A 19894-nucleotide genomic window follows, 5' to 3' on the forward strand; every position below is an offset into this window, starting at 1 on the left:
TTGCATGATGCGACCATACAGCATGCTATTCAGCAGAGACACTGAGCAACGTCTGCTACTGCTCATTATCTCTCGGTGAACTCCTATAACTTGTCTGATGTCACCGTGAGCGTGAGAAAGTTCTCATGCTCGCGGTGCCGTCAGAAAGGTCCTGGTAGTTGACGGCCAATGAACTCCCTTCACCTAACTGACGTCAACGCGAGTGCCGTGGGAAAATGTCAAAAAATTATTCTGGGTGTGTGTATTTTTATACAATATGGCTATGGGATTAGTAATGGGGGAATCTAATAGACGCCTCCCATTACTAACCTCTGGACTTGATGTCATCTGACAATACAAAGGTATTTGAGTGCCAGAATTGGCATGTTTTATAGCTGTGCTTATTCTGAGGCGGCTGAGAGCTGATAATTTTAGTCTGGGGGGCAATATCCATGACCCCTTCTTAAGCTATTAATATCAGCCTGCAGCTGCCTGCATAGTCTTTGTTGGCTATTAATTCTAGGGGGACCCTATGTCATTTTTTTTTTTTGGGGGGGGTCCCCATACTAATAACCAGTAAAGGTTAAGTAAACAGTTGTGAGCTGATATTAATAGCCTGGGAAGCTCCATCGGTATTACCCCTTCCCAGGCTATAAACATCTGCCCCCAGCCGTTGGCTTTCTCTCTGCTGGTTCAGAAAATTACGCGGAAGCACACGCCAATTTTTTTTTTTTTTTTTTTTAGAAAAATAGACTTTTAACAGTAAGCTCCACACACACTGTACTAATTGTATATGTCACTGACATCTGTATATCTATCTACCTATTCCATGTGTATATAATGTATGTAATCCATCTGTTCTGTCACGCTGTGATTTTGCTGTATACTGCAGATAAATTGCCGGCTTTTCATTATATATATATATATATATATATATATATATATATATATATATATATATATATATATATATATATATATATATATATATATATATTAATAATAATAATAATTTTTATTTATATAGCGCCAACATATTCCGCAGCGCTTTACAAATTATAGAGGGGACTTGTACAGACAATAGACATTACAGCATAACAGAAATACAGTTCAAAACAGATACCAAGAGGAGTGAGGGCCCTGCTCGCAAGCTTACAAACTATGGGGAAAAGGGGCGACACGAGAGGTGGATGGTAACAATTGCTTTAGTTATTCGGACCAGCTATAGTGTAAGGCTCAGGTGTTCATGTAAAGCTGCATGAACCAGTTACCTGCCTAAGTATGTAGCAGTACAGACACAGAGGGCTAATACTGCATAAAGTGTATGAGAACATGATGCGAGGAACCTTTTTTTTTTTTTATTATAAATAGGCCACACAGGGATCGTTAGGTTAATGCATTGAGGCGGTAGGCCAGTCTGAACAAATGAGTTTTTAGGGCACGCTTAAAACTGTGGGGATTGGGGATTAATCGTATTAACCTAGGTAGTGCATTCCAAAGAATCGGCGCAGCACGTGTAAAGTCTTGGAGACGGGAGTGGGAGGTTCTGATTATTGAGGATGCTAACCTGAGGTCATTAGCGGAGCGGAGGGCACGGGTAGGGTGGTAGACTGATACCAGGGAGGAGATGTAGGGTGGTGCTGAGCCATGGAGTGCTTTGTGGATGAGGGTAGTAGTTTTGTACTGGATTCTGGAGTGGATGGGTAGCCAGTGTAATGACTGGCACAAGGTAGAGGTATATATATACAGGTCCTTCTCAAAAAATTAGCATATAGTGTTAAATTTCATTATTTACCATAATGTAATGATTACAATTAAACTTTCATATATTATAGATTCATTATCCACCAACTGAAATTTGTCAGGTCTTTTATTGTTTTAATACTGATGATTTTGGCATACAACTCCTGATAACCCAAAAAACCTGTCTCAATAAATTAGCATATCAAGAAAAGGTTCTCTAAACAACCTATTACCCTAATCTTCTGAATCAACTAATTAACTCTAAACACATGCAAAAGATACCTGAGGCTTTTATAAACTCCCTGCCTGGTTCATTACTCAAAACCCCCATCATGGGTAAGACTAGCGACCTGACAGATGTCAAGAAGGCCATCATTGACACCCTCAAGCAAGGGGGTAAGACCCAGAAAGAAATTTCTCAACAAATAGGCTGTTCCCAGAGTGCTGTATCAAGGCACCTCAATGGTAAGTCTGTTGGAAGGAAACAATGTGGCAGAAAACGCTGTACAACGAGAAGAGGAGACCGGACCCTGAGGAAGATTGTGGAGAAGGACCGATTCCAGACCTTGGGGAACCTGAGGAAGCAGGCGTGTGCAGGAAATGGGCTACAGGTGCCGCATTCCCCAGGTAAAGCCACTTTTGAACCATAAACAGCGGCAGAGGCGCCTGACTTGGGCTACAGAGAAGCAGCACTGGACTGTTGCTAAGTGGTCCCAAGTACTTTTTTCTGATGAAAGCAAATTTTGCATGTCATTCGGAAATCAAGGTGCCAGAGTCTGGAGGAAGACTGGGGAGAAGGAAATGCCAAAATGCCTGAAGTCCAGTGTCAAGTACCCACAGTCAGTGATGGTGTGGGGTGCCATGTCAGCTGCTGGTGTTGGTCCACTGTGTTTCATCAAGGGCAGGATCAATGCAGCTAGCTATCAGGAGATTTTGGAGCACTTCATGCTTCCATCGGCTGAAATGCTTTATGGAGATGAAGATTTCATTTTTCAGCACGACCTGGCACCTGCTCACAGTGCCAAAACCACTGGTAAATGGTTTACTGACCATGGTATTACTGTGCTCAATTGGCCTGCCAACTCTCCTGACCTGAACCCCATAGAGAATCTGTGGGATATTGTGAAGAGAAAGTTGAGAGACGCAAGACCCAACACTCTGGATGAGCTTAATAGCTATTGAAGCATCCTGGGCCTCCATAACATCTCAGCAGTGTCACAGGCTGATTGCCTCCATGCCACGCCGCATTGAAGCAGTCATTTCTGCCAAAGGATTCCCGACCAAGTATTGAGTGCATAACTGAACATTATTATTTGATGGTTTTTTTGTTTGTTATTAAAAAACACTTTTATTTGATTGGATGGGTGAAATATGCTAATTTATTGAGACAGGTTTTTTGGGTTATCAGGAGTTGTATGCCAAAATCATCAGTATTAAAACAATAAAAGACCTGACAAATTTCAGTTGGTGGATAATGAATCTATAATATATGAAAGTTTAATTGTAATAATTACATTATGGTAAATAATGAAATTTAACACTATATGCTAATTTTTTGAGAAGGACCTGTATATATACTGTATATGTGTGTGTTTTGAAGAATATATGTATAAAGCTCACATTAAAATTGCATTGCAGTCTGATAGCAATCGCACTGCATTCAGATGTAAATGAGATGCTAGGTGTGAAAAATCGGATTGTACTTGCATGAAAGATGCATGCCACTTGTCTGACTTTGCAGTAACAAAATCGGACCAATTTTAAAATAGCTAGTGTGACTCCAGCATTAGGCTGTGTGCACACGATGCAGATTTGGTGCAGTATTTTCTGCATTAAATCTGCACTAAATCTGCATCTCCTGGCAGAATCCGCAGGTGAGTTTTTTATGCGTTTTTTTGTGCGTTTTTTTATGCGTTTTTTACCAATGGATTTCTATTATGGAGGGGTGCAGAAATGCTGCAGAACTGCACAAAAGAAGTGACATGCACTTCTTTGAAATCTGCAGCGTTTCTGCGCAGATTTTTCTGCACCATGTGCACAGCTTTTTTTTTTCACATTGATTTACATTGTACTGTAAATCACAGTGCAGTTCTGCAGTGTTTCTGCTGCAGAAAAATCTGCTGCAGTTCTGCACTAAATCTGCATCGTGTGCACATACCCTTAGGGCAGTGATTTTCAACCTTTTTTGAGCCGCGGCACACTTTTTATACTTAAAAAATCCCGAGGCACACCACCAACCAAAATGGCACAAAATGGTGCGTCCAGGTTTGAGATGAAAGTCTGCAGTCATTCTATGTGACTGCAGGCTTCTGAATTCTCACAGCGCAAGCACTGCACACTTTCAGGATTCTCCCTTGCCGGTGGCCAGAGTGGACGGTCATGACAGCACAAGTATGTGATTTGGATACTTCTGGCCACATTCTAACTAGACGTGTCCGGCCTCAGTCAATTCATTTTCATTGAATGAGGCCACACATGTCTAGTCAGCACGTGACCACATGTATGTAAATCACCAACATCAGAGAATTATGATAGCAGTGTGCACTGTGAGAATTCAGAAGTCTGCAGTCACATAGTATGACTGCAGACTCATCACAACCTTGGACATCCCCTTTAATGTTCCTAACAAATAAAAATGAGAATTAGTATCACAAAAAAAACACATTTACATCCAGGTACCTGATAGATGACGTTGTTTGTGGAGTCGCCTCTTTCTTTTCATCTTCACCTTGTCCAGATGCCATGATGACTCTTCTCATCCACCGGCAGAGCTCGTTTCTGCAGACTTCCATCTTCTCCTGTCTTCTGCAGCACATCCCGACACAACACCCTTAAAGATAGCAGTGTTATTATAATGCTCCGGAATAACAATATCTGCCCCAGGCTGAGCCCCTGAGTAAATAATTGCCCCTCACTTTATTCCCAGCACATAATATGACCCTCACTGTCCCTCTTATGGTACATGCCATCCACACTGCCCTCTCTCTCTTTTCCATACTTCACACTGCCTTCTCATACTGTGTCCCTCATAGAGAGCCCAGTCTCTCTACTGTGCCCCTTCATTACACTCCTCCTACTTGGCATACTATCTCCTCCTGGCTGTTACCCTCACACTACTCAGTATCTATTATGTGTCCACTCACACTTTCATCCCCCCATACTGTCTGCACACATTTCTAATAGCCTCCTCCTGTACATCCCCCCCTGCTAACATACCCCTTTGCTCTCTCCATATTTCCTCCTCACACATTCCCCCCTCACACATTCCCCCGACTCCCCATACTGTCCTCACACATCCCATCACCGTTGCTCCCAGTACTGTGTCAGCACACATTTTTCCCCTCGCTACTGTGTCCACCCCCATCTCCCCACTAACCCCCACAGAATATATCCACTGCCCTTCCGATAGAATAAATCCATCCCCTTCCACAGAATAAATGCACCCTGCCCCACACATGCTAAATAAATTCCACCCCCTCCCACGTACACACTGAATAAATCCCCCCCACACACTGAATAAATCCCCCCCACACACTGAATAAATCCCCCCACACACTGAATAAATCCCCCCCACACACTGAATAAATCCCCCCCACACACTGAATAAATCCCCCCAAACACACTGAATAAATCCCCCCCAAACACACTGAATAAATCCCCCCACACATAATAAATCCCCCCACACACTTAATAAATCCCCCCAAACACACTGAATAAATCCCCCCCACACACTGAATAAATCCCCCCAAACACACTGAATAAATTCCCCCACACACTGAATAAATCCCCCCACACACTGAATAAATCCCCCCCACACACTGAATAAATCCCCCCATACTTAATAAATCCCCCCACACACTTAATAAATCCCCCCACATACTCCCCATAAACCCACCCCACGCTGAATCTTCGGTGTCTTCAGCTCCACAGCACAGGAGCACTTACCACCAAGTGTCTTCTGTCTCCTGCGCGCCGGATAGTGACGTCAGCAGCGTGATCACATGACTTGATCACGCTGCTGGCGTCGCTCTGACCCAGCGGTCAGAGCCTCAATTGTACTCGCAGCTGGTAGATGTCTGTGAGTACAATTGATCTCCGGGAGCCGGCGCGCTGCAGCTTCTCTGTGCCGGCTGTCAGCTTGACAGTCGGCACAGAGAACAGCTGACTCCCGCTCCCCGCGGCACACCCGACCATGTGTCGCGGCACACTAGTGTGCCGCGTCACACTGGTTGAAAAACAGTGCCTTAGGGTATGTGTCCACGTTCAGGATTGCATCAGGATTTGGTCAGGATTTTTCATCAGTATTTGTAAGCCAAAACCATGAGTGGGTGATAAATGCAGAAGTGGTGCATATGTTTCTATTATACTTTTCCTCTAATTGTTCCACTCCTGGATTTGGCTTACAAATACTGATGAAAAATCCTGACCAAATCCTGATGCAATCCTGAACGTGGACAGATACCCTCAGGGTCAGGATGTGTTATGGGTTTGAGGTTTTATGCTAGTTCTGGGTTAATAGGAAATGAACGTGTGACTGCTATGTACATATATGACTATGTGACGGCACGTGGAGAGCAGCGGTCACTTCCCAGACTAGCCGGTCCCATACAGAAAAGATTTATAGTGCAGGACAAGGTTTTGGCACGGAAGCAGGATAGATTTGTTTGCTTATTGCTTAGCTCTTGTTGTATTTTCTGGAATTGCCCTTTCAAGTTCAGTAGACAAAATTAATATTATGATCAATAGAAGTGCAAGCAGAAAACGGATTAATCTGCTGTGAACGATGAGAGGACTCGGCCACATTGATTTATACAGCCATGGTAAAAATCTCATATCATCATGTTGCTTACAATGTGCTACAATCAATTTTGCTACTATCATCCAAATTCATCACACTGTTTCTAGCATGTATTATAGACATACATTTTTATCTAATTAATTGGCTTTATGTGCACAAACAATGCTAAAACATTTCATGATATAACCATAACCAATAATCAACTAAATATCTATTATAGAACGGAAAAAAAATAATATAGAAAATGGCAATATAAGAAAAAACTGCTAATAAAGCTATTAACTAGTATATTTTTCCAAAATGTAGGTATTTGCCAATTGTCTGCCAACTGCAGCCTGAATGTAGTAATTTAGAGCAGCCTGAAGTCAATCAATGGGCATCTGAGTGCAGGCGGCTGGTACACTTTCTTGGTGTGAATGATGCCACTATGGGGCAAGACTGAGATCAATGAAGGCTTTAACACAACTCATTGTATTTTGATTCCTTCCCTTTAGTTAGTTGGAAAGGACAGAATTGCAAAACACTGATCAAATACTACTGCCATACAGTGCACATATCAGCAAGCAAGCTGCCCTCAGCTGTAGTGCACAACATTCGCCATCATGGAGTTTCACAGAGCAAAAAGTTCCTGCTGCATACAATGCATGGGTTTTGCCTAGTAAATCTGTAAACTATTTTATGGGCCCACTGTATAGTTCACACATAAAAGGTTTTTTTCTTTACTTATATACATAATAGTAATCTTTATTGATATAGCGCCAACATATTCCACAGCGCTTTACAGTTACATGTATTTTAGGCTAAAAATTGTTTGTTTTTTTCTATTTACATTTTGCACCTTGTGGCTGTTAGGCTACGTTCACATTAGCGTCATGCGACGCTGCGTCGCCGACGCAACGCACGACGCATCGGAAACGCACGCAAAAACGCACCTTTTTTGACGCAAGCGTCGGACAGATGCGTCGTAAAACGCAGCGTTTTTGGTGCGTTTTTGGTGCGTTTATACAAAAAACGCTGCGTTTTACGACGCATGCGTTGTCAAACAATGATTATATCTTTAGACACAATTTAGTGTCTAGACACTAGATAACACCACCAATGAATAGAAGAGGGTGGGTCTAGTGTCTAGACAATCGATAATGCCACCAATGGGTAGATGAGGGTGGGTATTAATGTAATAGTGGTATATATACCCCGGCATAGATTATTTCCAACCATAGAGCATCAAGATGGATCGTTCCATGGAGAGTATCTACCTCAATTTTGAGCTGGAATTAGCCCTTGCTATTGCTTATGCTATTGCCTGTCATGAACAGAGGAAAAGAGACAAACTACGGAGAAGGAGTCGTCGGCGTTTTTGGCTACACCCTATAGTGGAAGTCCGAGAGAGTCGTGGAGCCTACCATTGTCTGTTTGGCGAGTTAAATGACAACCAGGAGAAATACTTCGAGTACACCAGGATGTCTCAAAACAGCTTCCGATATCTGCTGCGTCTGGTGGAAGGAGCCATTTCCAGGCAGGACACGCAGCTCCGTAAAGCAATTTCCCCCGAGGAACGTCTGCTGGTGACTCTACGGTACGTAATGGAATGTGAAGGATTTATATGTTCTTGCCATTTTTTAAAGTAACGTGTTTTTGTTTTGTGGGGTGGGGGATTGTAATTAAAAATGAAAAATTATTTCATAACAATGTAATTAATTATATTTATTTATTTTTCTTCTTGTCAGTTTCCTGGCTACCGGAGAGACCTTGAGATCACTGCATTTCCAGTTTCGTATTGGAGTCTCCACACTGTCTGGTATTATTGCCGACACATGCCGCGCATTGTGGGACAACCTCCGGGAGGAATTTTTACCCATCCCTACAACAGAAATATGGCAGGCCAACGCCCAAAAATTCGAACAAGTGTGTTCTTTCCCTAACTGTATTGGAGCCGTGGATGGGAAGCACATTAGGATTACCAAGCCTTCAAGAAGTGGATCTCTTTTTTTTAATTATAAAAAATACTTTTCCACCGTGTTCATGGCAATTGCAGGTGCGGACTGCAGGTTTCTCGCTGTGGACATTGGAGCGTTTGGCCGTGCAAATGATTCACAGACATTTAAGGAGTCAGACATGGGCCGAAGATTATACGAGAACAATTTTAATTTCCCCCAGCCACGACCTCTTCCCAACACCGAAGGACCGGCCCTGCCATTTGTTGTGGTTGGGGATGAGGCTTTTCAAATGAGTGGCAACCTACTTAAACCGTACTCCAGTCGGGGGTTGGACCGCACCAAAACTATTTTTAATTATAGACTGTCCAGGGCCAGAAGAACTGTGGAGTGCGCCTTTGGCATCCTGGTCTCCAAATGGCGTATCTTAGGATCCGCCATAAATTTGAAAATTGAGACAGTGGATGAGGTGGTGAAGGCGTGTGTGGTTCTCCACAATTTTATTATTGATAAAGAGAGAGTCAACATGGAACTCGATGAACCCATACCAAATCCATTGCCTGATTATCAAGATCATCCTCTGCGGACAACTGTGGAGATTGCTCATATGAGGGACCAATTTGCTGCATACTTTGTTTCAGATGTTGGCCGTGTTTCATGGCAAGATCAAATGGTTTAATTCATCTTGTTATTATGATGTCATGTAAACACTGTGGAGTCCATGTCATTTAACCATCCTATGTTTGGTTATTGTTATAATGTCCCCTGATTTTCTAATGCGTTGTGTTTTGAAATAAAGTTCTTGTGCCTTTCCGTTTTCACAGAAAAAATCTCCCATATGTTTTTCCATAGTAATAGAATTGTAAAATCCAATTTTAGTGAAAGTAATGTGTGTCCCACAAAATTTATGTGAGCACCAGTACCCAAATGGACTGTGACAAAACAAATAAATTTTTCAGCCGTGTGTACCATAGTTTGGACGCATAACATGATCGGCTCCCACCTTGTTAACCATTTTTAATCCTGCAGACTATTTGCATAATGAACCTGGCTTGACAAGGAGGGAGATGATCATGTTTGCAAAACTCTACAGAGTTAACACTATTGGACTCAGGATGCTAGAATACATCCAGAGTCAAATAGTGGCGACACTGTGAACATTGCTTCCACCTCACCTGACCAATATTCTTAAGGTACATTAATAAAACTATTATCCAACGATACCGACCAGTGATACGACTGGACCGAGATCGTTGTTTAGTTGTCGCGTGGTTGCTGGAGAGCTGTCACACAGACAGCTCTCCAGCGACCAAAAAAGAGCAAGTCCCGTGTAATCTGGGTAATGTTATGAAGCGCATGGCCGCACTCACGATGTTTACCATTGTAAATGTAATTTTAAAAAATACAAAAAAACATTATATTCCGGTGTGTGACACGTCCATCGCCGTCAGCTTCCCGTACTGTGCCAGCCCTAAAGCACAGCACAGCGTTTATTATTAAGTCAACGGTGTGCTCAGCTTTACGGGCGGGAATCACAGTGTCAGTGCGGAAAGATGACGGCGAGGGACGTGGTTGACACCTTTTTATATTTGTGGGGTATTGTTCACTTTTTATTTGAGTGTTTAAAACACTGCGCTGGTAACCCAATATTCCCTTGTTTAAAACAAAGACATCGCTGGATCGGTGTCTAACTCGCCGATCCAACAATGACAGCGTGTCATCAGTTACCCAAAGAAATTCAAAATCATTCGCTAACACCAAAAATCTCACAGCAGGTGCTCAATCGTTTTACGATTTCAGAAAAGATAACGTTGGTTACACACAAAAACCAACTTTATCTATACTGAAATCGTTGTGTGATGGTACATTTTAAACTTGACATATTGAGCAATGCTGTTTGTGTTTGTAACATCTGATAGTACACTGAGCGACAGCCCTATAAAACAATGAAAAAAAAAATTGATAACACATTGTCAGACATTGCACATCAGGTGTTACAAAGACAAGATTTGTGTATACGGCGCAAGGTGTGATTTGGTGCAAACTTTATTTGAGACAATAAAAACTAATTTGTTTTTTAAAAAATAACAGTTTTATTTAGGGACACAAAAAAAAATGGGAAAATGTAATTAGGGGGTATCTACATCTGCTATTAAAGGGGATTGATATCCCCCACTTTTTGGGGGTGTTGAGGAGACCGAGGAGGAGGACGAGGGGGAGGAAGCCGCATAGTCTATCACACTAGACGGGATGCCGACATTAATCCAGGCAGTTGATGGTGGCGAGACTGCCAAAGCAGGAGGTGAGGGAGGAGGAGGGACGACCATTGTCCTTGGCTGGCTACTCCGGCTCCGGGTCGACCCAGGCTGTGTAGATGGTGTACTCCTTGTAGACCCAGGCTGGGTACTGGGTGTACTCCGTGTAGACCCAGCCTGGGTACTTGGTGTGCTCCGGGTCGACCCAGGCTGTGTTCTGGTGGTAGTTTTGGGAGCAGCCATAGCTAAGGTCGTAGTGCTTGTCGTCGTCGTCTTCTTCTTTTTCTTCCTCCTCTCTCCCTCTGGGTGTGGGTCGGCCTCCCGTCTGTGTGCCCTTGAAGGCCTGTCATGCTCTGAACTTTGGGGCTCTGTTCTGTGCTGGCGGTGGCAGTGGCCCTCGGCACGCGGAGCTCTGTGGTGGTGCTCTGCAGCAGGAGTCGGAGTCATGGCAGCCAGCGATGGTACTGCGGGCACATTTGTCGCTGACTGCATGACCCGAGCCTGCTGCAGAGCAGTGACATATACATTGTTGCAGCCCTGCATGACCGAAATCTGGAGTTCCGGCGTAAGATGTTCAACCATGCCGTTGTGAATGGCATTAAAAAAATGTTTGGCCGGCCTCGAGAGATCCGTTTCAATGTTTTCAAGATGCCGTTCGATATTGGACATTTTATCGCACAGCGCCTTGAAACCATTCTGAAATACGGTGCTCAAATGTAAAAATTCGGGCATGACCGCCCTGTCCGAGGCCCGCTGACGCTGTCGGGAAGACCCGAAGGAAGGAGCAACAGAGGCCTCGGCCAGGGGAACATCTGATGGACCGGCTGCCGGTTCGCCAGATTGTGGTGGTGCAGACCTGCTCTCGCTGTGGGATGGCTGCGACAGTTCAGATGGCGCTTCACAAAGGACCGCTCCAGAGGGTCGGACAGTCTCGCGGGTGCTGCTGTGTGTTCTGTGAAAACATAAGGAAACCATTAGTATACTAAATATCACATTTCACATGCGTCATTAATAAACTTTACCGCCAGGTATCCATTGCCGCCATTAATATTAACCTATTTTTAATATTGACACTGCATATGCACCATCAATATTAAAAAAAAATGCATTTATTTATTCAAAATAGTCACCCATGGTTGCGGTTTGTAACGCCAGACAATTATGCTTACGTTGGAACTGCCATGACGTCACGGTCATGTGACCGAGACGTCATCACAGGTCCTGCGAGCTGAGCAACCATGGGAACATAACCTGCTTTGCAGTGGAATGTATGCCGTATCTATTATATTTTACTTTTTTGTGTATAAAAAATCTTGGATACACCTGGATAGCCACTATACTACTCCACTATGAAATATTGGCTGGGCATGGCCAATCTACTTCTGTGTTCTGTATACTTCAGATTTCAGGGAAATTGCTAGTAAGTCCAGCTCACCATTGTAGTAATCCCAGAAGGGAGCCGCTGTGTCAAGTGTGAGAAGACCAGAAATGAATAAAAAATTCGAGGTCAACGAGGCGTGAAAAGTAAAAACAAAATACTTTATTCACTTCAATCAGAATCAGAGGATGAAACATCTGCACAATACAATAAAAACACTATCTACGCGTTTCAGGCCTGATGTTCCCTGTCACCTGAAACGCGTAGATAGTGTCTATTGTATTGTGCTGATGTTTCATCCTCTGCTTATGATTGAAGAGGATAAAAGTATGTATTTTTTACGTTTCACGCCTCGGTGAACTTGCCTTTTTTTCTTCGTTTCTATACTTTGTACTTGCCAAAATAAATGGCTGGCCAATAAGCTACGTGGCTGGAATGTAGTATGTGAATATGCATGTTGTAAAAACTAGGTGTGTGCATAGGTACTATACTTACTCTCTGCTTTCAAGGACCGGTCGCAAGAACTGCAGTATACGTTTGTACTTGTACACCGAGGTCCTTGAAGCTGCAGCACCACTACGGGTCTGTCCCTCCTTTTTCAGGCCCCTCCTGAAGCGGTCCTTCATGGAGCGCCATCTGGTCCTCAATTGTTTAACTGTGTATAAAGATAAAAAATAAAAAAGGTTTTAGATAATATATTGAAAACGATTACGCAACCGTGTGCAATCCCAATAGAAGACATCACAGACGGTTGTGTAATCCTGGCATGATGGGTCACAGCAGCATTTTGGAAATACTTACGGAAACTAGCTTTGGCCTTGGGGGAAGCGCTGTCGAAGCCATCCCACAGCGATTGTGCCACCTCTAACCACAGACGCCGCAATATGCCCTGGTCCGCGTGCCGGGGGTCACGGCTGTCCCACAACGGGCCCCGTGCTTCAATGGATGCCACCATCATGTCTATATCCAGTGGTTCATCCAGGGCCCGTTGTGAAACCTAGAATAAATGGAAAATATTAATGTTTGCAAGAAAAAAAACATTGTCCCTACCTCCTCCACCGCCACCTACCACAAACACCACCACCCCCTCCCACCATCCCCCATACCCGCAAAAACAAAAAAATTACAGAAAAAAAATGAATAGATTTGAAAGAAAAACTTACTCTCCGTCCTGCAACCAAAGCTTGGCCCCGTGGTCTCTGCTCCTGCTCCCTCTCTTCCTCCTGGTCCTCCTCCTCACTTGAAGAAGCCTGCAAAATAGTTTACCAAAAAGTTGAGTGACCCATCTACAAATGACAGCGAATATAGTAAGCAATAGTAGATCATGTACTCACCGGACTCCTCAGCGGTGGGGTGTTGCTCGAATCGCTGCCGCTGGCCATGACTAATGCAATTCTGAAATAAAGAACAAAATAACATTGATCCTATGCTCCTATGCACAATCCAGCAATATATAAAAAAAAAAATATTCATTTAAACCACAAAGAACATTGCACTCCAACTGAACTAACGTTGAGCAAACACTGCCACATTGATTAAATTAAAGAAACAATGGCAGAGACAACCCAATGCCAGAGTACAAAAGCCTAAAGATAAGAAAACTAATCTACAACAGACCCAATGTAGTAATCCCAAAAGAGTTTTTTTTTTTTTACAAAGTACAGTATGCATGGAGCAACACAAAAAACACAATAGATTTTTGAAAGGAAAAAAATAACAACCCCCAAAAATTAAGGGCAGAAACATTAATAACACACCATACTTTACAATAAAACCGACAGGGCCGGAGACAATAAAAGGCCACACAACGCCATACATCACAACCAGAAACATACAACAATGTCTTTACACAACCACAGTGCTGAACATAATACACAACTTGCAACAAAAAATTAATAAATGTAATAAAAGGGCGCAGAATCATTCTATACTACCATACTTTACAATAAAACCGACAGGGCCGGAGACTATTAAACGCCATCATATAACGCAAGAATAAAACATCACAACTGAATACAAAAAACACCACCAAACCAAAAAATGGAAAAGAAAAATCTATCCTGGAAAGAACAATAATCAAGGCCACAGACAATGAAACGCCATCCTATACAACGCCATACATCACAACCAGACTAAAAATACCACAATATCTTTAACCACAGTGCAGAATATAATACACAACTTGCAAAAATAATTTAAAAAAACATGTAGAAAATGCACAGAATCATTCAATACTTACATCTCTGGACAGCGGATGAAAAGACAGTATTGTAGTAGTGTGTCTAGTCTGTTGTGTAGCCTGCAGCAGAAGTGACAAACAATCCAACATTTTCTTTATATATGGGGGATGTTTTTCTCACTGTTTGCACTGTCTAGACACTGTCTAGACACTTTTTTGTTTCATTTTATCTAACGACGCATGCGTCGCACAACGCACGCACGACGCACACCCGCGACGCAAGTGCGTTGTCAATAGGTTTCAATGGGAAATTGAACGCATTGACGACGCACGAGCGACGCAAGTGCGACGCGTGCGTTTTTTGGACGCCCAAAAAATGCAACATGGTAGCGTCTCCGACACCACCCAGGTGCGGTGAAACGACGCATGCGTCGTGCATTTTACCGAAAACGCACGACAACGCAACGCATGCGTCCCCAATGATAAAGATAGGGGCGCATGACACATGCGTTGTCGTGCGTTGACGACGCAGCGTCGTTTGACGCTAATGTGAACGTAGCCTTACAGGCTTTTTTGTTCCCAGTACATTCAACTTTGATGTGGTCATAAATTAGCTGAGAATGGCTCAGAAAAACACAAATACAAGCGATAAGCCCCCCATACACATTTTATTAATGTTGGACGGACCCACCGATATCGATAGGTTCAGCCGACACTCTGATGTGTGTGGGGTCACCACCAGCCAACTGATTGTTGGAGATCGATGTCAATGTTAATGGTCGTCTTTGTAAACTCGCAGTCCGAACAAACTCACTGACGGATCCTAGGCTGGCTCATTCTGTTGCCAACAATAGAGAACAGATATGCAGGACAAATGGTGCAAACAAAATTATTGAAACCCAATTGCAAAAATGATTTTTATTGGCCATAGCTACAATACATGCAATTAAGTAAAAAACAATTGTCCTGAAAGGTGGAAAAGCCTTATGTCCTATTGTACTGATCGTATAATGCATGGATCGTGTGCACACTTTAGTAAACTTATTACCATTGCTATGGCAACCAGTTAAGATACAGCCCCTAATATACAGTTCTATAAGCAGGCACCTGATTGGTTGCCATTGACTCCAGTCCTGATGTTTTCCTATGTGTGTATGTATGTATGTATGTATGTATGTATGTATGTATATATATATATACCGTATAAGCTGAGATTTTCAGCCCACTTTTTTGGGCTGAAAGTCCCCCTCTCGGCTTATACTCGAGTCATACCCGGGGGTCAGCAGGTGAGCGGGGGCTGTCTAATTATACTTACCTGCTCCTGGTGCGGGCCCTGCAGGTCCCTGCTTCCCGACGCCGGCAGCTTCCTCCTGTACTGAGCGGTCACATGGTACCGCTCATTACAGTAATGAATATGCAGCTCCACCTCCCATAGAGGTGGAGCTGCATATTCATTACTGTAATGAGCGGTAACGGTGACCGCTCACTACAGAAAGAAGCTGAAGCGCCTGGGAAGCAGGGACTGCACAGCGCCAGGAGCAGGTGAGTATAACAGGGAGGGGGAGCGCTGCGCGATACTCACCTGCTCTTCGTTTCGGCGCCGCTCCGTCTTCAGCAGTGGCGCTCAGGTCAAAGAGGGCGCGGTGACGTGGTTAGTGCACGCCCTCAGCCTGAACGCCAGTGCTGAAGATGGGGCGGCTCCGGAATGAGGAGCACATGAATATTGAAAGTGCTGGGGGCCTGAGCGACAGAGAGGTGATTATGTTTTGTTTTTGTTTTTTTGTTTTTTGCAGCAGCATTATATATGGAGCATCTATGGGGCCATAATCAACGGTGCAGAGCAATATATATGGAGCACAGCTTTCTATGGAGCATCTATGGGGCCATAATGAACGGTGCAGAGCATTCTATATGGCATAGCTTTCTTTTTTTTTTGTTTAAATAGTTTTTTTATTGAAAGCAAACATGCACAATACAATTTATGCACTGTCCAGTATTTTACAAAAATTTTAACATTTTCCAAACCCCCAACAATCCCAACCATACCCAAACCTCCCCCTCCCCTGACAGCTCCTTCCCAGTTATACTTTTGTTACCAGTATTGATGGTTCCTTGAGCCATTTGACTCACTTATGTTCGCTTGTTCCTCTAGCACTCTCTTCCTTTCAGAGGCTCTCACTCTCCCATTTCCCATAACTACTCATCCCAGCTCGAGCCACGGAGACCACATTTTGTCAAACGTTTCTATTTTCCCACGTCTTTTATAGACCCCCTTTTCCAGATTGAGACCATGTTTAACATAATTCAGGAATTCACCCCTCGTAGGCGGTTCCTCCTTGATCCAGTTCCTTGCTATTACCTTCCTTGCCATGTATAATAGCCTAGCTATTGCTATCTTCCAGATGTTATCCACTCTAATTTCCTCTACATATCCTAGTATACACACTATCGGATCTCTCGGCACTCTGCATTTATACGCCCCTTCCACACGGCTCATTACCACCAACCAGAAAGCAACCAGTCTTGGACATGTCCACATCATGTGGTATATTCCTGCATTCCCAGTCTTACATCTCGGGCATTCAGAGTCAGCACGCAACCCCGCTCTGCACAACACTTCCGGTGATTTATAGACTCTGTGCAAGATGTACAGCTGCGATAGTCTATACGGCTCGCTCAGCGACACTCGTGGAACCGACTCCAACACCGACTCCCAGGTTTCATCCTCCATTGGGCCTAAATCTCTTTCCCATTTCGCTCTCGCTTTTAAAGGGAAGTCTAACAAATATGCATGTAGAAGGTCCTTATAAAGGGTGGTAATGACTCCCCTTGTGGACCCTTCCCCACACACGTATTCCAGAACTATGTCCTCTTGGATCTCAACACCACCGCCCCTGTTTTGAGCTTTAAAAGCATGTTTCATCTGAGCATATTGATACTCCCCAGTCGGTCTCAGTCCAAACTCCCCTTGCAGCTGCGAAAAGGACTTTAATCCTCGTTGTTGAACTATCTGAGCCACCAAGTGGATTCCTTTGGCCCTCCACTCCGTCAGCACTCCAAGGGCCGCAAACTCAACCAAATTATTATTAAACCATATCGGTGTAAATTTAGTCAGCCCCGTAACCCCCCGAATCTGTCGCAGTCTGGTCCATAATTTATATATCAAAAACATAGTTGGGTATAATTTCCCCAATACTCCCAAGGAACCATCCTCCAGACACTGCGCTACCGGTCGTCGGTCTGTCACCCTCTCCATCAAGTGCTGTACCGCACTGGAGGACACCTCCCGTTCCCAGCCCGTCAAATGTTGGCTCTGGGCTGCAAGAAAGTATAACTCAGGATTGGGTAAAGCCAATCCTCCATCTTCCTTGGGTCGCTGAAGCGTCTCCAGGCGAATACGTGGGTACCGCCTCCCCCATATCAGACTTCTAAATAGAGCATTAATCTGCCGGAATTTCCCACGTGGAATCCAAACTGGCGCGTTATGTAGGACGTAGAGTAATTTGGGCATCAGAACCATTTTAATTAGATTAACCCTCCCCACCACCGATAAGTGCAATTTATTCCATGCATCCACTTTTGCTTTAAGGGCGCCCACGAGAGGTGTCAAATTCCTATACAGAAACTCTGGAACTGGCATCGAGATCCATATTCCCAGGTATCTGAAAAGGGATACTACCCTAAGCCGCCCCTCTCCCAATGGCTCACTTCTGCTCTCCTCCACCCCATCCACCTCAAAGAGGACCGATTTATCCCAGTTTATCCTCAATCCCGATAAGTCTCCAAATTTCCCAACGATCTCGATAGCCCCATTCAAGGCTTCATCCGGGTCCGCTAGGAACAGTAGGATGTCGTCTGCATATAACGCAATCTTCTCCTCAACACTCCCATAACTGAACCCAGGGACTTCATCCGACTGTCGGATCTTGGCGGCCAATGGCTCCACAGCTAAGGCAAACAGAAGGGGCGACAGTGGGCAACCCTGCCTCGTACCTCTGGCCAGCTTTATAGGCTGAGAAAGTTCCCCATTCACTCTAATTCTAGCTGTTGGTAGTGAATATAACAGTTGAGTCCACGCCACAAATTGCGGGCCAATACCCATACATTTCAACACCCGCCAGAGATATCCCCACTCCACACTGTCAAACGCCTTATGGGCGTCCAAGGATGCAATAACCCTTCGGCCACAATTGTCAGACTTCAGCTGCAGGTTCATATGCAGCCTCCGCAGATTAACCGCTGTAGATCTGTCAGGCATAAAACCAGACTGATCCGGATGCACAAGGTTAGTAATGACACTAGACAGACGGGTAGCTAACACCTTGGCCAAGAGTTTGACATCAATGGTTAACAGAGAGATTGGCCGATATGACTCAGGCTTCCCCAGATCCTTATCCTCCTTCGGAATAACCACTATAATAGCCTCCCTCATAGATGCTGGGAGATACCCTTTACATCCAGCCTCCTCCAGTACTAACTTTAATCTGGGAATCAGCACTTCCTCCAAACTTTTATAGATTTCGGCTGGTAACCCATCAACCCCAGGTGCCTTCCCATTGGCCATAGACTTCAGCGCCCGACTCAGTTCCTCCTCGGTGATAGGGGCATCGAGGCTCACCCTATCCTCCTCACTCAATTTCGGAAGACCCAGACTCTCAAGGAAAGTCTCCGTATCTCCGGCTGACTCATTAACCCTGGAGGAATATAAGTCCGCGTAAAAGTCCGCAAAGACCTTTATAATATCAGGTGTTTCAGATACCCTGCTCCCCCCATCCGAAACCAACGAGTGTACATATGAGGTACTACGCTGAGCCGCGGCTACCACCGATAGCATGTGTCCCACTGTTTCTCCCTCCTGAAAATAAGCCACCCTCTGAAACTCCCGCTTCCTTTCAGCTTTTCCCAGCAGAATCTTTTCCATACAATTTTGCGCTGTTCTCAACCTTTTCTCTGCCTCGGAGGTCCCCAGTACTACCATCTCGTCCTCCGCGGCTTTCAACTCTTCCAATGCCACTCTCTCCGCTTCCCTTGTCCTCCTCTTACACCTACTAATGTCTCTAAAAAGTAGCCCTCTCAGGTACGCTTTCATTGCATCCCAAACAGTCAGAGCATCAGTACTCCCATCATTTAACGCAAAGAATTCCGTCACCTCCTTCCCTATACCGTCCAAGTCAATACTCTGTAACCAGTTAGGATGGATCTTCCATTCTCTCCCGCTTGTAGTCCGTGTCCCCAACAACCTAACCTCCACCTCAATTGGACTATGATCCGAAAGGGCCCTCGGCAGATAACGCACCTCCCCCACCATTGTGTCCAACAGGCGGTTACCCAGTGCCATATCAATTCTGGATAGCGTAGCATGAGCCGGCGAATAGCACGAGTATCCTCTCTCCCCAACATGTCTGACTCTCCATAGATCAATCATGCCTAATTCACGCACATAGGTTCCAAATGTTGTAGTGTGCCCCTCCGACCTATTCTGGGCGTTCTTATTTTTATCCCAAAAGTCATCGCATATATTGTTCAAATCCCCAATAATTAAGAGTGGCAGTGGTTCCCATCGTTCCACCCTCTCCAATACCTCCCTGATCTTCTTACTTGAATATGGAGGTGGAATATACATTGCCG

General features: G+C 44.3%; 2 protein-coding genes across 2 annotated transcripts in view; both read left to right on the forward strand.

Annotated features, from left to right (window-relative positions):
* BMPR2 (bone morphogenetic protein receptor type 2) overlaps window positions 1-19894 on the forward strand; it is a 239167-nt gene that overhangs the window by 19119 nt on the left and 200154 nt on the right. The window lies entirely within an intron of this gene.
* On the forward strand, window positions 7571-9618 carry LOC138645870 (uncharacterized). The gene is made up of 2 exons (XM_069735373.1): window positions 7571-8096; window positions 8248-9618. Exons 1-2 carry the CDS (start codon window positions 7750-7752, stop codon window positions 9131-9133), a joined length of 1233 nt encoding a protein of 410 aa, XP_069591474.1. The 5' UTR covers window positions 7571-7749; the 3' UTR covers window positions 9134-9618.

The sequence above is a fragment of the Ranitomeya imitator genome, chromosome 7 (assembly GCF_032444005.1).
Source record: "Ranitomeya imitator isolate aRanImi1 chromosome 7, aRanImi1.pri, whole genome shotgun sequence".
Lineage (NCBI taxonomy): Eukaryota > Metazoa > Chordata > Amphibia > Anura > Dendrobatidae > Ranitomeya > Ranitomeya imitator.

Excerpts from the sequence above, each read along its gene's own strand:
- LOC138645870 (XM_069735373.1), top strand. The coding sequence starts at position 7,750 with ATGGATCGTTCCATGGAGAGTATCTACCTCAATTTTGAGCTGGAATTA. Across the intron at positions 8,097-8,247 it reads CGTCTGCTGGTGACTCTACG|TTTCCTGGCTACCGGAGAGA; the intron begins GTACGTAATGGA and ends TCTTCTTGTCAG.